Source organism: Pseudorca crassidens, chromosome 8, assembly GCF_039906515.1.
Source record: "Pseudorca crassidens isolate mPseCra1 chromosome 8, mPseCra1.hap1, whole genome shotgun sequence".
NCBI classification, from domain to species: Eukaryota; Metazoa; Chordata; class Mammalia; order Artiodactyla; family Delphinidae; genus Pseudorca; species Pseudorca crassidens.
Genome location: NC_090303.1, coordinates 84,996,155 through 85,023,863, shown reverse-complemented (window position 1 = coordinate 85,023,863; position 27,709 = coordinate 84,996,155). Strand labels below are relative to the sequence as shown.

The window sequence follows — 27,709 nt, the reverse complement described above, 5'->3', positions numbered from 1 at the left end:
ACAATGAAACAAATCAACAAGTTAGGCACATTGCTGGTTACTATAATCTCATCTTACCTAAAAAGGAAGCCTATCGCGTGGGCTCACTCTTTGCTGCCATTTGCCAAGCCACCACTTTTCCCCACTCATTTGCAAGTGTTGGCAGCTGACTTCATTTTCCAGTACCATACCAAAACTCCTAAAAACCAAAAGGGTCAGATAGATGCTTGACATATTACTTTTGAAGTTTCATGGACACTTGATATAATATCAAGGGAAAGGTCTCCAAACTTTTCCAGAGAAGGACCTTTTTACCTTTGCCTTGACGGCTTAAAGATGCAAGCGTGTATATGAATGTGATTTGGGTAGCAGAAAACTAAAAAGGATCTTCTTTTTATACACTGGCGTGCTGGAGTTGGCTCACACCAGCCAGTTCACAAGAACTGATAAACTTTCAGGAATTTTGCAAGATGGCTGTTAAACATAGTTATTGGTAAAAATTAAATTGTATAAACTTATCACTAAATCAATTTGTTACAAATAAATGTAATAAATACTCAAAACTCATCACTTCCTAAATTATTTTACTAGATTTTATTGTGAGGTTTGCTCTTGAAGCTACTATTTATGTCTGTTGTCTCTGGATATCAGAAATACTATGCAATGATGTGCTACTGTGCATCTCTTCCTAACTCCTATGTTCAGTGACATCATGTTGGTAACCTGAAATTAGTTTTGGTGGGAATAAAAATCAACAAGCACTAAGAATCAGGTCTTCACTTATGGTTTTCTTGATTGTCTAGACTTAAAGTAATGGAGAACATGTTACTGACATAGATTACATTTAAAGGTGTCATGCCTATAGCCGCTATATTGTGAATAGCACCCAAAAGTGAGGAAATATTCTTCCAGAGTATTCTAAAACTATTATCCAGCTCAACAAAGATGTCATATACATCGTTAACAACCAAGTTCAGTTCCAACATACATCTTTCTGTTTCTTTCATCTTACTCCTTAACTTAAAGGAAAGTATCAATAACATGCATATTAGAACTACACTCGTTCATCTATTGCAGCTATAGGTTGGCTAAGGCTATAATCAAAAAACTATTTTGTGAGAATCAGTGGCCTATATGGAATTTACCATAAAGTGTATTATATGTTTTATTATTTGTAAATTGTCTGATATACATCCTTTATGTTAGCAAAATCTTTTAAATGATATATACACACATTTTTGGAGAGCCAGTTGTTAGACATTTATCAGCACACCACTATTTATAGGTTATTGAAAAAGATGTCATATATAGCTCATAGTTCTGTGGTAACACTAGCAATAAATGTGTGTGAAAGGCAAGCTGTGTGATGGGAGAATGCTGAGGAATGAAAAGACAGCTTGAACTCTACCTAACAGTAATTTTTAGCCTCTAGCAGCTTTGCTGAAGTAGCTAAGCAGTCCTTCTGCACCAAAGCAAGGTGTTCATTCAGTGGGCCACCACAGGTCTGGGGAGGCTCTATAACACTCTTGGCTATTTACCTCTGTTGTTTGCTTTCCACACACAACACATATTTCTCTCATCATAGTCCAATATCAAATATGCACTGGCTCTCACCTTTACTTAGCGAACTGCTTGTCCCATTGTCTTCATTCTTTTTCTTCTCAGACATCTGTTTCAGAAATATCGATTAGTAATAGTGATCTCAGTTGGTTGTTTTTCCCTCGTATTTACTTGTTAAGAAACACTATTGCCTTGGGCCCTTTGACAATGTCTAATTTTAAACAGTGCAGTTCAATAAATACTTACTGAGTTCCTATTATTTTGATCCTACTTCTGCTGCCCATTAAGAAGACCATGCTTTGATAGCAGGATCTACCAAAATGTTTTGAACCCAGCAAAATGGAACAAAGATTGAGAGAAAATAATACTGATGAGAAGCTATTAGTTACAAAGTTTTCTTATACTCACTGATTTTATAGAGAAATATCGTTTAAATGTCATTTAAAAACAGATATGATAGTACTAGGATTAGTTTTAAATTACTTTTTTTAAAATTTTTGGCCATAATGTACAGCTTGTGGGATCTTAATTCCCCGACCAGGGATCAAACCCACGCCCCCTGCAGTGGAAGCACGGAGTCTTAACCACTGGACCGCCAGGGAAGTCCCAGTTTTAAATTACTTTTTAAAGGACATTTTATCAGGTCATGTTATGATAATTCTTTAAGATCTTTATATGAATTCATAGACTTATATCTCCTAAATCCTTCCGAAACTTTCCTCCACAATGCAACCATAATATATTACCTGTGAATATGGCAACTAGAAGAAATTGATTTCTTTGAATAGTTCTAATTCTGCCCCAATATTCCATAAATATATTTGTCCCATTTTTCATGTGTCCCACTTTTTGATGCTGAAAATGGTTTTGCTAAAAGATATGCATACAAAGCAACTCTTTCAAAATATATCAAGTATGTTAGAAATACTCATAACACTTTTGGCACATAATAATTCTGGGAATCTATCACTGGGAAATAAACTCTAAAAGAGAGAAAGTTTTACGTACAGAAATATTTATCCCAATGTAATTAGGGTAATATAAATACAAAATTCAAAAGTCGGCTCAGACTTCCCAGGTGGCGCAGTGGTTAAGAATCCGCCTGCCAATGCAGGGGACAAGGGTTCGATCCCTGGTCTGGGAAGATCCCACATGCTGTGGAGCAACAAAGCCTACGTGCCACAACTACTGAGCCTGCGCCCTAGAGCCCCCAAGCCACAACTACTGAGCCCACGTGCCACAACTACTGAAGCTTTCATGCCTAGAGCCTGTGCTCCACAACAAGAGAAGTCACTGCAATGAGAAGCCCACGCACTGCAACAAAGAGTAGCCCCCACTCACCGCAACTAGAGAAAGCCTACACGCAGCAACGAAGACACAATGCATCCAAAAATAAATAGATTTTTTAAAAAGGAGGCAATAGTTAAATAAATTATGATGTAATCATACAATATATAGTTGTAAAAATTATAATAAAAGTATGTTCTAACATGAGGAAATAAATGTTATAATATCAAGTTAAAAATCAAGATGCAAATTTATATATGCCGTATGATCACGTTAGCTAAAAATATGAAAAGAAAAAAGACTAAGGGATGTACGCAAGTGTTAGCAATAGTGGCTTTGAGTGTTGAAACTGATTTTTTTTCCTTCTAATTCTTAAAATTGTCTACAATTAGGGAAAAAATGAATTTATGTAGAAAGTCATACTGCCTCTGGGTTGAAAAGTACCACACTTGGTTATTCATAACTGCAATCTAAGATCTTTGGTCCACTCCTTTCTTAATACCTGATCTCCACAATGGTAGGCAAGTTTCTCTAACGAGGTACCTCTTTGCTTTCTGGGTTACTGAAATCATTCTCTGAAAGCTTTCAGTGAAATCCTCTTTTAAGATACCTGTTTTTTAAAAATGTTTTTGGGTGGCCTTATTTTAAATTTAAAATGTATAGAGATGATTATTAAAATATTAGAAGTTTATGAACCTTAAAAAGTTAACAGTAGTTGATTATTTCTATATAATCTGGAGTGGTTTTTATTTCATTTTTTCTACTTTCCTATAATGTCCACATTTTCTATAATGGGTACTTTTGTAATTCAGGGGGGAAAGTGTTTTAAAACACTTATTAGGTTTATATCTTTTTCATGGAAAGCTTCCATATTTGACTTGATGTCAAATCAAAATGTAATCACAAAATCAAAAGAAAGATTTTACATCAAGCTAAGTGGAATCATATGAACTGTGGTTACCAAAAGCATTTTATTAAGTGTCTTTGTGTGTGACTCAGCTGAGTGAAAACAGCAGAAGTGCCTGCCCTGAAGTGTAGGGTAGGACAGTGGTGAGATCTGGGCTATGGCTCTGCCTTTCTTCCATTGTGATTTTACCAAGCCACGTAACACCTCCTAAGCTCAGTTTCCACATATGCAAAAAGAAGAGCCTGGACTGGTTTTGTTTGGAAAAATTCCAGCACTAGCTGTCTGAATAAACACTAAAAATATATATAAACTAAATATAGTATATATAATCTCTGAGAGCAAAAGGGTACATGCATCTTAGATAGTGGCAAATCCAGAGGAAATCAGTGTGCTTCATGTTTGAGGGTAATTACCACCACATTTCCATCACGCTTTTACCATTACTTCAAGGTTTGTAAATAAATGTTCATAATTTAGCAGAGAAAATGAAGTTCAAAGTGAAGGAAAAATTCCATCCTTTTTGACTAGCTCTCATGTGGTTCTCAGATTTCAAATCTGGGACCCTTTAGAAGAAGCAGTTGAGTGGATTATAGTTGCCATAAGGGTACAAAGTGAAAGACAAAACCTCTAAGATAATTAAGGTTTTAATCAGCACTGAATAGATATAATTCAACATTTCAACTATGCTATGAAACAAACAAATGATATGGCAGGAAACCTGGGTCTATTCTCCTCTCTGTCATAACCACTCATGTGTCATTGGACAAGTCACTTAATTTCTTTGGGCTTTATCAATAAAAATACAAAGGATAGATACTGATATCTTACTTGCCTACAAGCAGGAGGCTGGACCATAAGCTCTCTTGAGGTCCTTGAAGCTCAGGGCTCTGTGACTCCAAAAGCTGATGCAAGCAAGGGAGCAGAGAAAGAACTTAGACCTCTCAAGGGGGTCTTCATGATGAAATTGCCAAGAATCAATTTCAACTTTTTGTTAATTTTCTAAAGTAGCTTTTCTTGCCAGGCTAGACAAATTCAATGTACTCAGCTAGGGAGTCTAAGACATGTATAAGCTATCACTATTCTAAATATTCTTTTGGCAAAGTATCTATCTTAAGCATTTAGACTTTAGATGAAACTTCTTTTTAGGGGGAGGAGGTGATGAGGGGAAGAGACTTTGATTATTACAATGGAATCCAGCTGGCATAGACATAACAAGCCTCCTCCTCGCCATCTAGAGCTGATAACAGCATTCAGCCTAGCTGACCATTGCCAGCCTAGTGCTCTGGCTGTAATGCTAAATGGTGGTGGTTTTATTTTTTGAGTTTTTTTTTGCGGTACGCGGGCAGCCTCTTCCGTTGCGGAGCACAGGTTCGGGACGCGCAGGCTCAGTGGCCATGGCTCACGGGCCCAGCCGCTCTGCAGCATGTGGGATCTTCCCTTACCAGGGCACGAACCCGTGTCCCCTTCATCGGCAGGCGGACTCTCAACCACTGCGCCACCAGGGAAACCCAGTGGTGGTTTTATTAATCATCAGCCTGGTATTAATGGTCAGCAAGGATTCCACATCCGCAATTTATAAGACCTCAGTTACTCATAATATGTGGGAGCATCACAGCCCTGATTAAGTGGGCTATCTCACTCCTTAGGATGGCATTTTTTCCCCTGGTAGGTGGTCTAGAGTGGTGACTTTAGCTCTGTTTAGTTTAGTTCTGTATCTTTTTCTATGTGGAGAATGTAATGCCTCATTCTAAAAACCCAAAATCCTACAACATGTATCCTATATTATATATGACAACTTCTGTATCTTTGATTAGAATTACACAGCTACAAAAGGAATTTGGAGGTCATTAACCAGTAGGGAAGTTTATCCCAGTATTACTTAGCATTTGGACAAACTGAGAACAACCTAAATATCTCAAAATTGCAGATTTGTTATGGTGCAACCATGACAAAATTATGTAGTCGTTAAGAGTGCTGCTAGGGGACTTCCGGGAAGATGGCGGAAGAGTAAGATGCGGAGATCACCTTCCTCCCCACAGATACACCAGAAATACATCTACGCGTGGAACAACTCCTACGGAGCACCTACTGAACGCTGGCAGAAGACCTCAGACCTCCCAAAAGGCAAGGAACCCCCCACGTACCTGGTTAGGGCAAAAGAAAAAACTAAACAGAAACAAAAGGATAGGGACGGGTCCTGCACCAGCGGGAGAGAGCTGTGAAGGAGGAAAAGTGTCCACACACTAGGAAGACCCTTCGCGGGTGGAGACTTCGGGAGGCGGAGTGGGGGAGCTTCGGAGCCGCGGAGGAGAGCACAGCAACAGGGGTGCGGAGGGCAAAGCGGACAGATTCCAGTGCAGAGGATCGGGCCGACCGGAACTCGCCAGCCGAGAGGCTTGTCTGCTCGCCCGCCGGGGCGGGCGGGACTGGGAGCTGAGGCTCCGGCTTTTGTCGGAGCGCCGGGAGAGGACTGAGGTTGGCGGCGTGAACACAGCCTGCAGGGCGTTAGTGCACCGCAGCTAGCCGGGAGAGAGTCCGGGGAAAAGTCTGGACCTGCCGAAGAGGCAAGAGACTTTTACGTCCCTCTTTGTTTCCTGGTGCACGAGGAGAGGGGATTAAGAACGCTGCTTGAGAGCGCTCCAGGGACGGGCGCTAGCCGCGGCTAGACGTGCGGAGCCCAGAGACATACATGAGACGCTAGGGCCGCTGCTGCCGCCACCAGGAGGCCTGTGTGCGAACACAGGTCACTAGCCACACGCCCTTCCGGGGAGCCTGTGCAGCCCGCCACTGCCGGGGTCCCGGGATCCAGGGACAACTCCCCCGGGAGAACGCACGGCGCGCATCAGGCTGCAACCTCTGCCGCCGCAGGCCCGCCCCACATTCCGTGACCCTCCCTACCCCCCGGCCTGAGTGAGCCAGAGCCTCCGAAACAGCGGCTCCTTTAACCCCGTCCTGTCTGAGCAAAGAACAGACGCCCTCCGGCGACCTACACGCACAGGCGGGGCCAAATCCAAAGCTGAGCCCCTGGGAACTGTGAGAACAAAGAAGAGAAAGGGAAATCTCTCCCAGCAGCCTCAGAAGCAGCGGATTAAAGCTCCACAATCAACTTGATATACCCTGCATCTGTGGAATACCTGAATAGACAAGGAATCATCCCAAATTAAGGAGCCCTGTGGATGAAAGGCTCTTGGGGCTGCAGCCAGGAGTCAGTGCTGTGCCTCTGAGGTGGGAGAACCAACTTCAGGACACTGGTCCACAAGAGGCCTCCCAGCTGCACATAATATCAAACAGCAAAAATCTCCGAGAGATCTCCATCTCAACGCCAGCACCCAGCTTCACTCAACGACCAGCAAGCTACAGTGCTGGACATCCTATGCCAAACAACTAGCAAGACAGGAACACAACCCCACCCATTAGCAGAGAGGCTGCCCAAAATCATAATAAGTCTACAGACATCCCAAAACACATCACCAGACGTGGACCTGCCCACCAGAAAGACAAGATCCAGCCTCATCCACCAGAACACAGGCACTAGTCCCCTCCACCAGGAAGCCTACACAACCCACTGAACCAACCTTAGTCACTGGGGACAGACACAAAAAACAACAGGAACTACGAACCTTCAGCCTGCAAAAAAGGAGACCCCAAACACAGTAAGATAAGCAAAATGAAAAGACAGAAAAACACACCGCAGATGAAGGAGCAAGATAAAAACCCACCAGACCTAACAAATGAAGAGGAAATAGGCAGTCTACCTGAAAAAGAATTCAGAATAATGATAGTAAGGTTGATCCGAAATCTTGGAGATAGAATGGACAATAGAATGGACAAAATGCAAGAATCAGTTAACAAGGACCTAGAAGAACTAAAGATGAAACAAGCAATGATGAACAACACAATAAATGAAATTAAAAGTACTCTAGATGGGATCAATAGCAGAATAACTGAGGCAGAAGAACGGATAAGTGACCTGGAAGATAAAATAGTGGAAATAACTAATGCAGAGCAGAATAAAGAAAAAAGAATGAAAAGAACTGAGGACAGTCTCAGAGACCTCTGGGACAACATTAAACGCACCAACATTCGAATTATAGGGGTTCCAGAAGAAGAAGAGAAAAAGAAAGGGACTGAGAAAATATTTGAAGAGATTATAGTTGAAAACTTCCCTAATATGGGAAAGGAAATAGTTAATCAAGTCCAGGAAGCACAGAGAGTCCCATACAGGATAAATCCAAGGAGAAATACGCCAAGCCACATATTAATCAAACTGTCAAAAATTAAATACAAAGAAAACATATTAAAAGCAGCAAGGGAAAAACAACAAATAACACATAAGGGAATCCCCATAAGGTTAACAGCTGATCTCTCAGCAGAAACCCTACAAGCCAGAAGGGAGTGGCAGGACATACTGAAAGTGATGAAGGAGAAAAACCTGCAGCCAAGACTACTCTACCCAGCAAGGATCTCATTCAGATTTGATGGAGAAATTAAAACCTTTACAGACAAGCAAAAGCTGAGAGAGTTCAGCAGCACCAAACCAGCTTTACAACAAATGCTAAAGGATCTTCTCTAGGCAAGAAACACAAGAGAAGGAAAAGACCTATAATAACGAACCCAAAACAATTTAGAAAATGGGAATAGGAACACACATATCGATAATTACCTTAAATGTAAATGGACTAAATGCTCCCACCAAAAGACACAGATTAGCTGAATGGATACAAAAACAAGACCCTTATATATGCTGTCTACAAGAAACCCACTTCAGACCTAGAGACACATACAGACTGAAAGTAAGGGGATGGAAAAAGATATTCCATGCAAATGGAAACCAAAAGAAAGCTGGAGTAGCAATTCTCATATCAGACAAAATAGACTTTAAAATAAAGACTATTACAAGGGACAAAGAAGGACACTACATAATGATCAAGGGATCGATCCAAGAAGAAGATATAACAATTGTAAATATTTATGCACCCAACATAGGAGCACCTCAATACATAAGGCAAATACTGACAGCCATAAAAGGGGAAATCGACAGTAACACATTCATAGTAGGGGACTTTAACACCCCACTTTCACCCATGGACAGATCATCCAAAATGAAAATAAATAAGGAAACACAAGCTTTAAATGATACATTAAACAAGATGGACTTAATTGATATTTATAGGACACTCCATCCAAAAACAACAGAATACACATTTTTCTCAAGTGCCCATGGAACATTCTCCAGGATAGATCATATCTTAGGTCACAAATCAAGCCTTGGTAAATTTAAGAAAATTGAAATTGTATCAAGTATCTTTTCTGACCACAACGCCATGAGACTAGATATCAATTACAGGAAAAGATCTGTAAAAAATACAAACACATAGAGGCTAAACAATACACTACTTAATAATGAAGTGATCACTGAAGAAATCAAAGAGGAAATCAAAAAATACCTAGAAACAAATGACAATGGAGACACAACGACCCAAAACCTATGGGATGCAGCAAAAGCAGTTCTAAGGGGGAAGTTTATAGCAATACAAGCCCACCTTAAGAAGCAGGAAACATCTCGAATAAACAACCTAACCTTGCACCTCAAGCAATTAGAGAAAGAAGAACAAAAAAACCCCAAAGTTAGCAGGAGGAAAGAAATCGTAAAAATCAGATCAGAAATAAATGAAAAAGAAATGAAGGAAACGATAGCAAAGATCAATAAAACTAAAAGCTGGTTCTTTGAAAGGATAAACAAAATTGATAAACCATTAGCTAGACTCATCAAGAAAAAAAGGGAGAAGACTCAAATCAATAGAATTAGAAATGAAAAAGGAGAAGTAACAACTGACACTGCAGAAATACAAAAGATCATGAGAGATTACTACAAGCAACTCTATGCCAATAAAATGGACAACCTGGAAGAAATGGACAAATTCTTAGAAAGGCACAACCTGCCAAGACTGAATCAGGAAGAAATAGAAAATATGAACAGACCAATCACAAGCACTGAAATTGAAACTGTGATTAAAAATCTTCCAACAAACAAAAGCCCAGGACCAGATGGCTTCACAGGCGAATTCTATCAAACATTTAGAGAAGAGCTATCACCTATCCTTCTCAGACTCTTCCAAAATATAGCAGAGGGAGGAACACTCCCCAACTCATTCTACAAGGCCACCATCACCCTGATACCAAAACCAGACAAGGATGTCACAAAGAAAGAAAACTACAGGCCAATATCACTGATGAACATAGATGCAAAGATCCTCAACAAAATACTAGCAAACAGAATCCAACAGCACATTAAACGGATCATACACCATGATCAAGTGGGGTTTATTCCAGGAATGCAAGGATTCTTCAATATACGCAAATCAATCAACGTGATACACCATATTAACAAATTGAAGGAGAAAAACCATATGATCATCTCAATAGATGCAGAGAAAGCTTTTGACAAAATTCAACACCCATTTATGATAAAAACCCTGCAGAAAGTAGGCATAGAGGGAACTTTCCTCAACATAATAAAGGCCATATATGACAAACCCACAGCCAACATCGTCCTCAATGGTGAAAAACTGAAAGCATTTCCACTAAGATCAGGAACAAGACAAGGTTGCCCACTCTCACCACTCTTATTCAACATAGTTTTGGAAGTTTTAGCCACAGCAATCAGAGAAGAAAAGGAAATAAAAGGAATCCAAATCGGAAAAGAAGAAGTAAAGCTGTCACTGTTTGCAGATGACATGATCCTATACATAGAGAATCCTAAAGATGCTACCAGAAAACTACTAGAGCTAATCAATGAATTTGGTAAAGTAGCAGGATACAAAATTAATGCACAGAAATCTCTGGCATTCCTATACACTAAGGATGAAAAATCTGAAAGTGAAATCAAGAAAACACTCCCGTTTACCATTGCAACAAAAAGAATAAAATACCTAGGAATAAACCTACCTAAGGAGACAAAAGACCTGTATGCAGAAAATTATAAGACACTGATGAAAGAAATTAAAAATGATACAAATAGATGGACAGATATACCATGTTCTTGGATTGGAAGAATCAACATTGTGAAAATGACTCTACTACCCAAAGCAATCTACAGATTCAATGCAATCCCTATCAAACTACCACTGGCATTTTTCACAGAACTAGAACAAAAAATTTCACAATTTGTATGGAAACACAAAAGACCCCGAATAGCCAAAGCAATCTTGAGAACGAAAAATGGAGCTGGAGGAATCAGGCTTCCTGACTTCAGACTATACTACAAAGCTACAGTAATCAAGACAGTATGGTACTGGCACAAAAACAGAAATATAGATCAATGAAACAGGATAGAAAGCCCGGAGATAAACCCACGCACATATGGTCACCTTATCTTTGACAAAGGAGGCAGAAATGTACAGTGGAGAAAGGACAGCCTATTCAATAAGTGGTTCTGGGAAAACTGGACAGCTACATGTAAAAGTATGAGATTAGATCACTCCCTAACACCATACACAAAAATAAGCTCAAAATGGATTAAAGACCTAAATGTAAGGCCAGAAACTATCAAACTCTTAGAGGAAAACATAGGCAGAACACTCTATGACATAAATCACAGCAAGGTCCTTTTTGACCCACCTCCTAGAGAAATGGAAATAAAAACAAAAGTAAACAAATGGGACCTAATGAAACTTAAAAGCTTTTGCACAGCAAAGGAAACCATAAAGAAGACAAAAAGACAACCCTCAGAATGGGAGAAAATATTTGCAAATGAAGCAACTGACAAAGGATTAATCTCCAAAATTTATAAGCAGCTCATGCAGCTTAATAACAAAAAAACAAACAACCCAATCCAAAAATGGGCAGAAGACCTAAATAGACATTTCTCCAAAGAAGATATACAGAGTGCCAACAAACACATGAAAGAATGCTCAACATCACTAATCATTAGAGAAATACAAATCAAAACGACAATGAGATATCATCTCACACCAGTCAGAATGGCCATCATCAAAAAATCTAGAAACAATAAATGCTGGAGAGGGTGTGGAGAAAAGGGAACCCTCTTACACTGTTGGTGGGAATGTAAATTGATACAGCCACTGTGGAGAACAGTATGGAGGTTCCTTAAAAAGCTACAAATAGAACTACCATATGACCCAGCAATCCCACTACTGGGCATATACCCTGAGAAAACCATAATTCAAAAAGAGTCATGTACCAAAATGTTCACTGCAGCTCTATTTACAATAGCCCAGAGATGGAAACAACCTAAGTGTCCATCATCGGATGAATGGATAAAGAAGATGTGGCACATATATACAATGGAATATTACTCAGCCATAAAAAGAGACGAAATTGAGCTATTTGTAATGAGGTGGATAGACCTAGAGTCTGTCATACAGAGTGAAGTAAGTCAGAAAGAGAGAGACAAATACCGTATGCTAACACATATATATGGAATTTAAGAAAAAAAAATGTCATGAAAAACCTAGGGGTGAAACAGGAATAAAGACACAGACTTACTAGAGAATGGACTTGAAGCTATGGGGAGAGGGAAGGGTAAACGGTGACAAAGCGATAAAGAGGCATGGACATATATACACTACCAAACGTAAGGTAGATAGCTAGTGGGAAGCAGCCGCATAGCACAGGGAGATCAGCTCGGTGCTTTGTGACCACCTAGAGGGGAGGGATAGGGAGGGTGGGAGGGAGGGAGACGCAAGCGGGAAGAGATATGGGAACATATGTATATATGTAACTGATTCATTTTGTTGTGAAGCTGAAACTAACATACCATTGTAAAGCAATTATACTCCAATAAAGATGTTTAAAAAAAAAAAAAAAGAGTGCTGCTATGTAAATATAATTTGAGGAATGATTACAATATAATATTAAGTTTAAAAAAGCAGGTTATAAAAATATATAAAATATAATGCCAACCATCTAAGATCAAAGACAGATGAAGAGAGATATACTGTGATGCAGAAAAAGAAAAAAACTAGAAGAACATACTCCAAAATGTTAACAGTGGTTATCTCTAGGAAATAGGATTACAGTAGTTTAAATTTTCTTCTTCATCCTTTTCTATATTCTTGGGTTCTCTAGAATGATACTGCATTATTTTTAAAACTAGAAGACAAACTTTTAAAAAGTAGTTTCACCAATGTAAAATAAATTTATTTTATGGAAAATCCCCTAGTATACAGTAAATATATTATTTAAAATGAAAAAGGATATCCTACCCAGAAAGAAGCCCGAGAGAAGAACCAATATAATGGTTGGGAGAAGACCAATAAAATGACAAAATACCAAAGCAGGAAGTTCCCTATTGTCTCACAAGAGTCACCCTTCTGGCATTCATAATCTTGATTTGGAATGGCAAAACTTGTAGGTATGGGGGGAGGATCCACCTCCCAAAATAAAGAAAAAAGGTCTCCCATGATGGCTTCTTGAACATATTCCCCTCAAAGGGATGAAGAAGACTGGGAAGTACTTCACTCCATGTGTACGACAACTTCCTTGGCAACCTATTATGACATATTCTTCAGTAACTATGACAGGAACTGACAAACATTTCTTGGATTACTAAGTTTTTGGAAGATCTGTCTAAATCACTTCTATGAAAGTTTAAGGTATATGCCCCATATCTTAATATGGTGCATTCTGCCATAATCTTTTTTTTTTTTTTGTCCTGAAACTTGTATATACAGTATTTTCTTTAAATACAGTATTTTAATGTCTTTTTTTTTTTTTTTTTTTTGGCTGTACCACATGGCATGCAGAACTTGCCTGACCAGGGATCGAACCCATGCCCCCTGCATTGGAAGCGCAGACCACCAGGGACCACCAGGGAAGTACTTTAATGTCTTTAAAATCTAAGTCTCTGAGGTGTCCATTCATTTTTTTCAGTCTCTTTGATATATATCATATCATTGTAAATTAACATACAGAGTTCTAATGTATTATTGACTGAATTGTGTTTCCCAAAATGCCTATGTTGAAGCCCCAAGCCCCAATTTGGCTATAACTGGAGACAGGGACTTTAAAGAGGTAATTAAGGTTAAATGAAGTCATAAGGATGGGGACCTAATCCAAAATGACTCTTGTTCTTATGAGAAAAGGAAGAGACATAAGGGATGTGCAAGCACAGGAAAAAAAGGCCATGTGAGGACACAGAGAAAGGGGCCATCTGCAAGCCAAAGGACACAAGGCTCAGGAGAAACCAATCCTGCTGGCACCTTGATCTCAGATTTTCAACCTCTACAACTGTGAAAAAATTTCTGTGGTTTAAGCCACGCAGTCTGTGGTATTTTGCTATGGCAACACTAGCAAACTAATACATAATGCCAACAATACATCTAATTTAGGTAGTAGTCGTGTTCCTTTTTAAGCCTTGAATAAATGCACAGTAATTCATAGATTACATTAAGAGGGAAAACATAGATGTACCTGTTGTGAATTACATCAAACATGCACAATTTCTTCTTATGAAAGAGTCAGACATGGGTTGGGGAGGAAACTCGTATTCTAACTTTGACTGTACATTTGCACAATTTTCAAGTTAGTTCATCTCTATATCTAAAACTAGAGCAAAACACCATTGCTGCTAAGGCAATCTAAAAAATATAAAAACTCCACTCCAAAAAAATTGGTTACATCTTTAAGAGCACAGCATACCTGCAGATTTTCATTAACATGCAATACCACAAGGAAACTTCATTTTCTTCTATTGGAACTTAGGAGCATTTTAGGAAAAAATTTTGGTCACTGGGACGTACAAGATGTAACAATCCGTTAGCTTATTATGACACGGCATGATGTTTTTATTAGAGGCACACTTTGCATCCCCACGAGCAAGTCTCCAGACCCTGCGCACGCATCCTGGACCATGCCGGTCTGCTTTAGGCCCTCATCGCCTCCTCCAGGAAGCTCGCGGGGATCCAGGGCTGAGCCCGCCGCGACTCCTCGGGGCTCACTGCGCCCCACTTCACCTGCCTTTCTACAGAACCTACCGGCCTCCCCCGGGTTAAGCTCCTCCAAGTGGTAACCAGGGAAGATTTTATTTTCACATCCTCGCGCGGCTCAGCGGCACATTGTGGGCGTTTGTATTTGTTAGATAAAACCAAACTGTAAGACAGGAATAAAGACGCAGACCAACTGAAGAACGGACTTGAGGATATGGGGAGGGGGAAGGGTGAGCTGTGACAGGAGAGTCATGGACATATACACACTAACAAACGTAGTAAGGTAGATAGCTAGTGGGAAGCAGCCGCATGGCACAGGGATATCGGCTCGGTGCTTTGTGACAGCCTGGAGGGGTGGGATAGGGAGGGTGGGAGGGAGGGAGACGCAAGAGGGAAGACATATGGGAACATATGTATAACTGATTCACTTTGTTATAAAGCAGAAACTAACACACCATTGTAAAGCAATTATACCCCAATAAAGATGTTAAAAAAAAAAAAAAGCAAACTGAACTCCCTGATGAACCTTTTCCTCAGGATTAGAAATTCTTCCAAAGAATATGCAGGAAAAGTAAAGAGTGGGTTTTTTTAGAAAAAAACCCCTCAAAACCACTAACAACTTTAACAAAACAATTTGGTTTTTCTTGTTACTGCTGCACCCTCGTTACACGGATATTTTAGAATTTACATCGGGTCAGAACACTTAATTTTTTTTTTTTTTTTAAACACAGAGGTATGAGAAATGCTTTGTCATTGCTGATGGTGTCTGGACCCATCATCAAGTACTCTGTATCCTACACTTGGCCACCCTGCTTAATAAAATCTGCTTTAAAATGTGTCCATAGGGCTTCCCTGGTGGCGCAGTGGTTAAGAGCCCGCCTGCCGTTGCAGGGGACACGGGTTTGTGCCCTGCTCCGGGAAGATCCCACATGCCGTGGAGTGGCTGGGCCCGTGAGCCATGGCCGCTGAGCCTGCGCGTCCGGAGCCTGTGCTCCGCAACGGGAGAGGCCACAGCAGTGAGAGGCCCGCGTACCGAAAACAAAAAAAATGTGTCCATAAGCGCCCTAAGGAAGCTAAAGTTATATTAATATATAGGAATTCAGCTTCTTATAGTTATTACTTTTTACTGCGGGCTCAGAACCTGGTCTGAATTTTTCCGGCTGAGCTTTCTCCCCTCACCTGAGCTGGCGCCACAAATCCAACGGCTGTTTCCCTGGTAACGCTCCTAGCCCCTGTCCCTCCCCAACTTCCCTCTTCTCGCGAGAAGAAAGAGTCTCGTACTTCCTGTAACTGTAGCTCCACAAGCCGGTCGCTTTCGCCTTAATGCTTGGCTTCGCGCATGTGCAGTGGAGAGTGGCGCGAGCCAGCCGTTTCCGGGCGAAGAACGCGGTGCGTTTTCGGGATTATCTTTGTGGTGTTTGGACTCTTGAGTCCACGCGGGCCGTGGGAGTTAACGTGCGTGTGGACCTGCCGAGGGTTCAGCCAAGGGGGAGTGTGGCCAGACCTTCCACTACCCGTGGTGGAAGGGAGGAAAGAAGCCGTAAAGTTTGTGCTGCGAGAGCCAGGGAGGGAAGCTCTCCGCATTGGGTAGTGTTGACTCGGGGGCAGGGTGGCGGGAAGTGTACTGCTCTTACTCTGTGGGAGACGACTCCATGTATCTGGAACAAGTCTTAACACTTGTCTGCAAGAGATGAGGCCTAGGAAAACAGACAGAGGAAATAATAAATCCTAATGTGGACCAAAACTGCGCACTCTCCCCAACTCACCCGTATCCCCTTCACACCATGAGTATTCGCCCTTCTCAAACTTAAATCCCTATATTTTATCAGCAACACGAATCAGAGATCTCTGGCGTGTGTCGGTCGTGTGCAGAGTTGTTAAATAAAGATCATAGGCAGTTAATGACTTATGCACGAGCATGTGGGCGGAGAGTAATGACATATCTTATTTGGAATACTTTCTCCCAAAACTTGGTATTTTGAATTTCTTATAGCCCTTGGCCTAGTCCTTGTAACATATTCCAAAAACACAACAGGGCGTAATTGCAAGCATAACCACTAACCCTTAAATTACAAAATAAGATATTTTTCTTTATTGGAAGTGTTAAATTATTCTCTGAAGGAAACAGCCAGTTCTCTGTTGATTACAGTGTGGTGCCAATGAAGCTGTAATTTAGGGTTCCCTTTTCATATACTAATATTAAAATTAGAAAAAGTTAGGAAAGACATTTGAAGATGAGGAAAAGTAGATGCAATTTTTAGTTACCTTATAACAAGTTTGATTTCTTAAATGGAGAAGTAGTTTCTTTTAATTAATTCTGCTTTTTGATTTTGAACAGATGCAAGGGGAGCCAAACCCTAGTGCTTCCCTTATTGACAGAACCATCAAGATGAGAAAAGAAACAGAAGCTAGGAAAGTGGTTTTAGCCTGGGGACTCCTAAATGTATCTATGGCTGGAATGATATATACTGAAATGTAAGTTAATTAGCCAAAAAGGGAGGGAAAAGTGAAAATTTAAGAGGCCAATGGTTGGTTCCACAGGTTTTGTGTTTGTTTTAATTTTTGGTGTGGTTTGGTTTTGTTTTGTTACTATTAAAAAGCCTTTTTAATTTTTTCAGGACTGGAAGAATGTGTAGCTTATATTATAATGTGAGATACTGGCCCCTCTGGTATATAGGTAAGTAATTAATTTTCACTGCAATGTAGTTACTCCCAGTGAAAAACTGTGTTCCAGTTTAATTCAGCTTAGTATTCATTCCTTTATTCGACAAATATTTGAGTGCCTGCTGTGTTCCCAAAACTGGGAATACACGAGGAAGGGAACAAGGAATATTCTAGTAGAAGAGACAATCAAATTAATAATACGATTCCAGATAATCAGGAAAAATAAAGTTTGGAGCTGGTAAGATTTGTGTTTGTATTTGTCTCCCTCAATTGCCTTCCCTACTTCTCTACTTTTTCACCTTTCAAGATCAACCCGATTTCTACTCCATTGATGACTTCCTCAGTTTCCTCATCCTTCCTCTCTGTCTGCTCTTCAGTAGTCCTTGGATATAAAGGGTCCTTATGGCCATTGAAGTAAATTCCAAAGTCTAATACATACATTAAGCTAAAGTCTGTGATAGGGAAGTGGTGTGGCAAGTGGAAGAGCAAGAGTTTTGGAATCTGCATACCTGAGTTAGAATCATGGCTTCAATAACTAGCTGTGAGCTACTGCAAAAGTCACTTGACTTCTTTACAACTGGTGGTTGATCTTTAAAACAAAGATGAAAATGTTTTCTGTAAAAGCTTGTAAAGATTAGTGATAATATTTTGAAACTCACTGGTAAATGCCCTACACATAATAGACATTCATTAAGTGAAGTGGTAACTCTTAGGAATAAGAAGATAGTTTTCAATTTTGTTGTTAATCTGCTAAAGTATGCATGGTTTTGTTTCCCCCCTTTAAATGTTCCACCCCCCTTTTAAAAAATAAATTGTTCTCTTCCAGAGCTTGCCCTTGGATTTCTCTTCAGCCTAAACGCTTTATTTGATTTTTGGAGATATTTCAAGTACACTGTGGCACCAACAAGTCTGGTTGTTAGCCCTGGACAGCAAACACTTTTAGGGTTGAAAACAGCTGGTAAGTGTTTCATATCTTTTGCAAAGGTGGGTGAAAGGTTGGCAATAAATCTTTCTCAATTTAATTTTCTCTTCTCATAGACTCAGCTAGAAGGGACTCCTAAGGCCATCTGGTTCAACTGTATTTAACAGTTCTACAATAAATGGTCTTAAGATCAATGATTATCTTTCCTATTTATATAAATTGAGTAACATTCACAGTCTCATGGAATTTTGTTCCATTGTTTAATTACTGTTAAACTTAAATTACTAACTTTTGCTACATTAAAGCCAATTTCTTATTTTGAACTCTATGGAAATGGTAAACAACCATTTGTGTCCTTTGGTAGTAATACTTTATGTAATTTAACAACCAGGTCACTCTATTACTTGCCCTTTTCCTGAAGGAAAAGATTCAGTTCATTAAATCTGTTTTCATAGAAATTTTATTTATACTTACAATTATTTGTTTGTTCCTTCTAGTTGTACAGACTACTCCTCCACGTGATCTGGCAGCACCCCAAATCCCTCCCTCTCCACCTTCTCCTTCAATTCAGGGTCAGAGTGTATTAAGTTATAGCCCATCTCGCTCACCCAGTACCAGCCCCAAGTTCACCACCAGCTGTATAACTGGATACAGCCCTCAGCTACAAGGTCTGTCATCAGGTGGCAGTGGTTCTTATAGCCCTGGAGTGACCTACTCACCCATTAGTGGTTATAACAAGGTAATGACTCTTTTCTCTTGGCCAATCACATTACCATTTTAGAATTGGGAGGTTTGAATTGAAAATCATCTAGTGAGTCGAAACTCCTTCTTTTATCAATGAAGAAACCCAGGACCAGTGGATAATTGACTTGCCCAAATTGCCCATTTAAGAGCTAAGAATAGAAGCCAGATTTCCTGACAGCAGTTAGAAGTTCTTTATATCACATCGTAAAACAAAAGAAAAGATTTAGCTTTTGAAAAGATAACGAACTGAGGTTCACCATCTAGGATTTTTCTGCAGTCTTTAAAACAAGTTGAAATTATGATGATTTTCTACTCTAGTTTCCTTTACTCATGTTTTCCCTCTTTCTTTGCCTCTTTATGTGAAACTTTTATATATTCTTATAGAATATTAATGCTTTTCATCATACTGGAGTATCTTCTAAGCTAGAAACTGGGATTGTCATGTAACTTGACTCTTGAGTATGAATACTCTCCATAGGATGATTAGAAACCTTCATACCATCTCCCACAGTAAAGTGGACTTTAGTTTTAATTTTTAGGCTTGATAGAAACAAAATTGACAAATTTGAAATGTGACTCCTGCCTGATGCATAAGGCTATAAAATAGACGTTAAAAGAGGGATGGTCACATTTTCAAGTACTTTTTTTTGGCCACACCACGTGGCTTGCAGGATCTTACTTCCCTGACCAGGGATTGAACCCGTGTTCCCTGCAGTGGAAGCACGGAGGCCTAACCACTGGACCGCCAGGGAATTCCTGGGATGGTAACATATTCAGATGCTGACACTAGTTAGACTAATATCTCTATAGTTAAATGAGAAATATCTGGAAATGAAATCAACACACTGTCTGCCCTTACCCTTTTACATAATATTCTTTGTAATGAAATTCCATACTACTGGTCATCTAATAATAATTTTGGCAAGTAATGGAATTTAGAAAATTTTGTATAAGTTAAATATTATAAGGGTAATTTATAACCCATAGGTAAATATGACTTTTTAAAATAGTTTTACTTTGTTTTCATGGGAAAAGTACCATATGATCATTACGGAAAGTTAGGAAATTAGTAGAAAAAAATCACTCATCATCCTACCACCCAAACATAATTTCTGTTTAATGCCTACTTAATACTCATCTAGTGGATATACCCTAGTTTACTCTTGAATATTTAAGTTATTTTTATTTCTTAAAAATTATTATTAGTATCTACTAATTAGCTCTGTACATAAAGCTCATAACATTGCTTGATTATCTTGTTTTCTACTATATTATAACCTTGAGCACAAGATTATGTGTTTTTACTCATCTTTGTTTCCTTAGCACAGTGTATGGAATATAGATGCTATATGTGTCTGTTGAATCAAAGTAATACTTTGGAAAAATTAATGAAATTAATAATTATTTTTCTGGAGAAAAAAATGCTAAAATTGATATAGCCACTATGGAGAACAGTATGGAGGTTCCTTAAAAAACTAAAAACAGAACTACCATACGACCCAGCATTCCCACTACTGGGCAAATACCCTGAGAAAACCATAATTCAAAAAGAGTCATGTACCAAAATGTTCATTGCAGCTCTATTTACAGTAGCCAGGACATGGAAGCAACCTAAGTGTCCATCAACAGATGAATGGATAAAGAAGGTGTGGCACATATATACAATGGAATATTACTGCGGCATAAAAAGGGACAAAACTGAGTTATTTGTAATGAGGTGGATGGACCTAGAGACTGTCATACAGAGTGAAGTAAGTCAGAAAGAGAAAAACAAATACCATATGCTAACACATATATATGGAATCTAAAAAAAAAAAAAAGAAAAAGAAAAAATGGTCAGAAGAACCTAGGGGCAAGATGGGAATAAAGATGCAGACCTACTAGAGAATGGACTTGAGGATACAGGGAGGGGGAAAGGTAAGCTGGGACGAAGAGAGTGGCATGGACGTATATACACTACCAAACGTAAAATAGATAGCTAGTGGGAAGCAGCTGCATAACACAGGGAGATCAGTTTGATGCTTGTGACCACCTAGAGGGGTGGGATAGGGAGGGAGGGAGGGAGATGCAAGAGGGAAGAGATATGAGGACATATGTATATGTATAGCTGATTCACTTTGTTATAAAGCAGAAACTAACACACCATAGTAAAGCTGTTATACTCCAATAAAGATGTTAAAAAAAAATAAAATGGTAAAATTGACAAAGTAGTAGAAAACCTAAATAAGGAAGAAAATTTTAAAACTATTAATCAAATACATCCACAGAACACATTAGGGCCCAGAAGTTTTACCACTGAGTTCTTTTAAATTTTCAAGAAACAATTACTTTTTAAACTTTTGATTATGGAAATTTTCAAACACACACAATAATGAAGGGACAAGTATAGTGAACTCCTGCGTATCTATTACCCATCTTCAACAGTTTTCAACATTTTGCTATTGTATGAACAGATCATTCTGATCCAATAAAACATGTTAGAAGTGTAAGCTCCAGAGTTAGAAAACTGGAGGAGATTGGTTCAAGATGGCAGAGTAGAAGGACATGTGCTCATCTCTTCTTGTGAGAGCACTGAAATCACAACTAACTGCTGAATAACCATCGAAAGGAAGATGCTGGAACTCACCAAAAAAGATACCCCACAATCAAAGACAAAGGAGAAGCCACATTGAGACAGTAGGAGGGGCGCAATCACAATAAAATCAAATCCCATACCCACCAGGTGAGCAACCCAGAAACTGGAGAACAATTATACCACAGAACTTCTCCTACTGGAGTGAAAGTTCTGAGCCCCATGTTAGGGGGTCTGGCAACATGAGTAGGAATCCCCAGAGAATCTGACTTTGAAGGCCAGCAGGATTTGGTTGCAGGACTTCCACAGGACTGGGGGAAACAGAGACTCCACTCTTGGAGGGCACACACAAAGTCTTGTGTGCACCAGGACCCAGGGGAAGGAGCAGTGACCCCATAGGAGACTGAACCAACCTACCCACTAGTGTTGGAGGGTCTCCTGCAGAGGTGGGGGGTGGCTGAGGCTTACAGTGGGGACAGGGGCACTGGCAGCGGCAGTTCTGGGAAGTACTCATTGGCGTGAGCCCTCCTGGGGGCCGCCCCACCATATATCCTGTAGGCTCCAGTGCTGGGTCACCTTGGGCCAAACAACTAACAGGGAGGGAACACAGCCCCACCCATCAGCAGACAAGTTTTATTGAGCATGGCCCTGCCCACCAGAGAAAGACCCAGTCCCTCTTAGATAGCCTCATCCACCAGAGGGCAGACAGCAGAAGCAAGAGCTACAGTCTTTCAGCCTGCAGAACGAAAACCACAATCACAGAAAGTTAGACAAAATGAAAAAGCAGAGGATTATGTCCCAGATAAAACCCCAGAAAAATAACTAAATGAAGTGGAAACAGGCAACCCTCCAGAAAAAGAATTCAGAATAATGATAGTGAAGATGATCCAGGATCTCGGAAAAAGAATGGAGGCAAAGATTGAGAAGATGCAAGAAATGTTTCACAAAGACCTAGAAGAACTAAAGAACAAACAGATGAACAATACAATAACTGAAATGAAAAATACACTAGAAGGAATAATAGAATAACTGAGACAGAAGAATGGATAAGTGACCTGGAAGACAGAATGGTGGAAATCACTGCCTTCGAACAGAATAGAGTCAGAAACCTGGAATGGTGTCCTGGTATGATCTTGAGAAGTTACCTAACCTCTTATACCTAAAATTAATACAGTAATAATATTTACCACTTACTGAGAGGGTGAAATAAGGTAATGTAAATGAATCATAAAATATTGTGCCCCTTGAGCAAGATAAAACCAGTTAATGAAACAGTAACCCAAATACAGTCACTATATATAAGGATTTAACATGTTAATTGAAATAAAAGAAAAATCAATGTGGAAGAGGATTAACATTTTTATTTGTAAACAGCATTAAATATTATAAAATTTGTTAATCCTTAATTTATTACAAACTAATATAAATTGATCATGAAACCCCAGTAGAAAAAAAATTGTCAACGTACTGGAGTAAGTAGTTAATATAATAGGTAATACTACTGACAAGTAATTGTATTTTTAAGGTGTTTAACTTAATAAGTATAAGGAAAATGCAAATTAAATATACATTTTTTAGAATTTTATATATCATAAATATTTTTAAATAGTAATGCTGATGGACACATACCAAAATAGGTATTCCTATCTATTCTCTTCTGATAGGAGTATAACTTAGTACAACATTTTCATTTAATAGAATGGAAATGTGTATTAAAAATGTTCATATGCTTTGGTCAAGTCATTTCAGTTCTAGGGATCTCCTAAAGGAAGTCATCAGAAATTAAGCTAAGATTTATGCACAAAGATGCTGATCATAACATTATTCACAGTAACCAAAAATTTTAGACAATCCAAATGTCTAGAATATAAGAATGTAAAAATAAATTATGATAGATTTGTATTACGAAGTATTATATAGCTAGTAAGAATATTTACAAAGGATTTTTATAGAAAAATTCTTGTTAACTTTAAAAAAAACAATATAATGCTAAAGGGTATTATCTCAATTATATAAAAACAAAAATATATTAACATATATGTACATTTAAAGAGTTGAAAATACATGAAATGTGAAAAAGGATTATAGTATCTCTAGGTGGTAGAGTTACAAGTATGGCTTATTTTCTTCATGCTTTTCATTTTTTAAAATATACATATAGGGCTTCCCTGGTGGCGCAGTGGTTGAGAGTCCGCCTGCTGATGCAGGGGACATGCGTTCGTGCCCTGGTCCGGGAAGATCCCACATGCCGCAGAGCGGCTGGGCCCGTGAGCCACGGCCACTGGGCCTGCGCGTCCGGAGCCTGTGCTCCGCAATGGGAGAGACCACGGCAGTGAGAGGCCCGCATACCGCAAAAAAATAAAAAATAAAATATACATATATTACTTTTTTGGAAAATAGACTATTTTTAGAACAGTTTCACGTTCACAGCAGAATTAAGAGGAATAGAAAAGAGATTTTCTGTGTACCCCTGCCCCCGGCACAGGCACAGCTTCCCCCACTATCAACATCTTGCTGCAGAGTTGTATGAATAGAAGAGCCTGCACTGACACATCATTATCACCCAGAGTCCATAGTTTACATTAGCATTCACTCTTGGTGGTGTACGGTCAATGTGTCTGGACAAACATATGACGTGTCCACCATTATGGTTTCATACAGAGTAATTTCATTGCCCTAAAAATCCTTTGTGCTCTGCTTATACATCCTCCCCCTACCCCAACCTTTTCCACAATCATACAATATGTAGCCTTTTCAGATTGGCTTCTTTCACTTAGTAATATGCATTTAAGTTTCCTCCACGTCTTTTCATGGCTTGCTAGCTCATTTCCTTTAGTGCTGAATAACATTCCATCATCTGGATGTACCACAGTTTATCCACTGACCTACTGAAGGACATCTTGGTTGCTTCCAAGTTTTGACAGTTACGAATAAAGTTTCTTATAAACGTCTGTGTGCAGGTCTTTGTATGGACATAAATTTTCAGCTTTGGGGGGTAAATGCCAAGGAGGAGGATGTTTGTTATGGTAATAGTACGTTTAGTTTTGTAAGAAACTGCCAAACTGTCTTCCAAAGTGACTGTTTTGCATTCTCACCAGCAATGAATCCAAGTTCCTGTTACTCTACATCCTTGCCAGCATTTGGTGTTGTCAGTGCTCTGGATTTTGGCCATTCTAATTGGTGTGTGCTCTTTGAAAGTCAAAAACCAAAACAAAGAAATTTCAGTTAAAGAAAAATAAAATAAAGTTCTTTTATTTTGTATAGTTGGCCAGCTATAGTCCCTCTCCATCTTCTCCATACCCTACCACTGTTGGACCAGTGGAGAACAGTGGATTGAGATCTCGCTACCGTTCTTCACCCACCGTCTACAACTCCCCTACTGACAAAGAAGACTACATGACAGACCTACGAACCTTGGATACTTTTCTTAGAAGTGAAGAAGAGAAACAGCATAGAGTTAAGCTGGGTACATATATATTTTATTTAGATCTATTGTACGTATTTTTGTGTCATTTTACGTTATCTTCAACCTTTACTTTGATCCCATACATAAATGTTTAAGTCCTTTAGTAATACACCTTGTGTAGCTTAGGAGAGAAATACATTTTGGTTTTGTATTTTGTTCAGTTAGAAGAATTAAGTTCACCAAAATTTAAGATGTAAAATATAGCTGAGTTAACGGAAATCTTGAACCTTTTGTCTACATTACTATTGAAAGCTTTTTCGTGTAAGTTATAATTTGTTTAAAAGTTGAGGTCATAAAACTGTTTTTGATGCGGTCCGCAGCAGAGCTTCGTGAAGTGATAGTTGTCTCCTTTCAGGTAGTCCTTGGGAAGGTTGGTGTGGCAGGGAGGCTGGTGAGAGCATGGATTTACTCCAGAAGTGCTGTTGTTTTTGGAACATTTTTTAACTTGTCTCTAGTTTGCCTTGGGAAGCAGTGTTAGCAAATCTTAATCTATTTGGGGTGGATTTGATTATTACAAAGTCTATTATTGAAACCAAGTTAGGCTATTGAGCCAAGTAATGATTTTTCCCCCTCAGGAACTTTCACAGAAAGCACATTAGGTGCTAAAGCATGGCCACAGTGAGGAAGCCAATTATTGGACCATGGCTCTTTGTGTCACTTGAAATCTCTCTATTGATTTTTAATTTAATTTTGCCTGAAAGTGCCACAGATGTCAAAGAAACAAATCAATATTATCTTGTTATTTGTTGATACATGCTTTTTTTTCTTTTTAAATTTTGAAATATTTCAAGGATACCGAAAATTATAGAGTGGAATACAAAGAACCCTATGTACCCTCTACATATTTTTGTCATATCCAGGTATTTTCTGACTTGCATTTTTATTTCTTCGTTGACATATAGGAGTTATTTAGAAATATTGTTTGGAAGTATTATTGGTGATTGGTGTTGCTTTTAATTTCCAAGTGTGTGAAATGAAAGGCTTTGTTATCTGTTTTTTCCTAAGTTAATTGTACTCTGGCTAGAGATTTTGATCTGTACCCTATTAATTTTTTAATATTTTTTTAATTTTTTTCGGTACATGGGCCTCTCACTGTTGTGGCCTCTCCCGTTGCGGAGCACAGGCTCCGGACGCACAGGCCCAGCAGCCATGGCTCACAGGCCCAGCTGCTCCACGGCACGTGGGATCCTCCTGGACCGGGGCACGAACCCGTGTCCCCTGCAGTGGCAGGCGGACTCCCAACCACTGCGCCACCAGGAAGCCCCCCCCCCCCAGTTTGTTTGTTTTAGCCAGTTTGGACTGATAGTTCTTTCTTCAGTGGTGTCTGAACTGCTGTTTAACTAACTCATTGAGCTCTTTGTCTTCTTTTCTTTTTTCAGTTTTCAGAGTTTCATTTGGTTCTCTTTCAGATATGCCTGATTTAGAGTATCTTGTTTTGTTCTTATATTTTCAATTCTTTTTCCTATCTCAATCACTTTAAACGTGCTTTTTAAAAGTCTCTGTCAAGTAGTTCAGTTATCTAAAGTGCTTGGAGATTACATGCTAACATTTTTTTCTTGTTGACTCATTTGCTTGGAGACATGTTTCCCTGTGATTTATGTAATTTTTGTTTGTTTTTGGTAAGCTCATCTTCAGAAGAATTTTATCTGTGCTTTTTCTGTCCTAGGCAGGCTGGATGGAAGCCTTGTTTCCTGCTAGCAGTTTTATATTTGCCTCTACCGGGTGCCTAAGGAACATCATTGACCTTGAACTAACTTAAGTAATTTTGGGGCTTGGAGGTTCCTGGACCTCACAGGGAGTGTAAACGGGCACTATAAACCCATGTGAAGATAGATCTGTAATTTTTAAATCTCCGGGGGTTTCTTTTAAACAGCCTAAGAGAGACAAGCTTCCTTATTATTTCCTGGTGTCAGTGGACAGATGTTTTTTCCTTATCCACTGAGAATGTGGCCCTTTGAGGTTCCTGGCTCTATGCAGGGTGCAGGGAATAGAGACAGGAAGAAGGTCTCAGTCCAGCTGTCTACCTCTCCTGGACCTGTATCCACATTTCCAGTTCCCAGGCACTGAAATCAAAGCTGATAGGTTTCCCAAAGCCTACAAAATGCTCCAGAGCAGCCACGGCATCAGCTCACATGCAGGCCACTGGCCACCGTGACTTTCAATTCCCTCTTCATTTTTAGCCAGTGACTCTTCCTCTTACATTATTGCAAGCTCCATTATTCATTTAAATTATATATTTTATTTGATAAGCATATATATATCTGGAGATGTTTCAGGTTACCTGATTTGTTATGTTGCCAGACTTCCAAATCTCTTTGTGCTTTGATTCTTTGGTCTTTGTGGTTCTCCAGCTACAGGTTTTGTGCTATTTTGGTGGTGGTGGTCATTACAGAGAAGCCCTATTGTGTCACTTGCTATATATATTTTCCTTGTACTTTGGCTAATGTACAACAGATATAAAAACATATTTCTGTCATCTGTATAAAACTTCTTTTGTCATCTAAAGCCACACTTTATTGAAATTTTAGTTCAAGTTTTCTCTCAGAAAGCTTGATTATCATTTTCAAAGTTAATAGTCAAAATAATTAATCAAAATAGGATAAACTTTGTGCTCTATCTGACCATGTCTCTTACCTTCCTTTTTTATTCCCTATTTATT

The 27,709-nt window shown here is 39.2% G+C and overlaps 2 protein-coding genes across 3 annotated transcripts in view; one reads left to right on the top strand and one right to left on the bottom strand.

Moving 5' to 3' along the window:
- The window catches only part of CPA2 (carboxypeptidase A2), a 55,389-nt gene extending 39,484 nt beyond the window's left edge, over window positions 1–15,905 (bottom strand). The window contains 2 exon segments of the mRNA XM_067747011.1: window positions 1,594–1,648; window positions 15,862–15,905. The gene's annotated coding sequence lies outside the window, so the exon portion shown is untranslated.
- A 51-nt stretch (window positions 15,906–15,956) lies between these two features.
- TMEM209 (transmembrane protein 209) overlaps window positions 15,957–27,709 on the top strand; it is a 28,841-nt gene continuing 17,088 nt past the window's right edge. The window contains exons 1-6 of one of the 2 annotated variants that reach the window (XM_067747005.1): window positions 15,957–16,071; window positions 17,021–17,157; window positions 17,301–17,359; window positions 18,173–18,304; window positions 18,766–19,007; window positions 24,849–25,050. In XM_067747005.1, the coding sequence (XP_067603106.1) occupies window positions 16,006–16,071; window positions 17,021–17,157; window positions 17,301–17,359; window positions 18,173–18,304; window positions 18,766–19,007; window positions 24,849–25,050 (838 nt within the window). In that variant the 5' untranslated portion in view covers window positions 15,957–16,005. The other variant, XM_067747006.1, reaches the window with a different exon arrangement.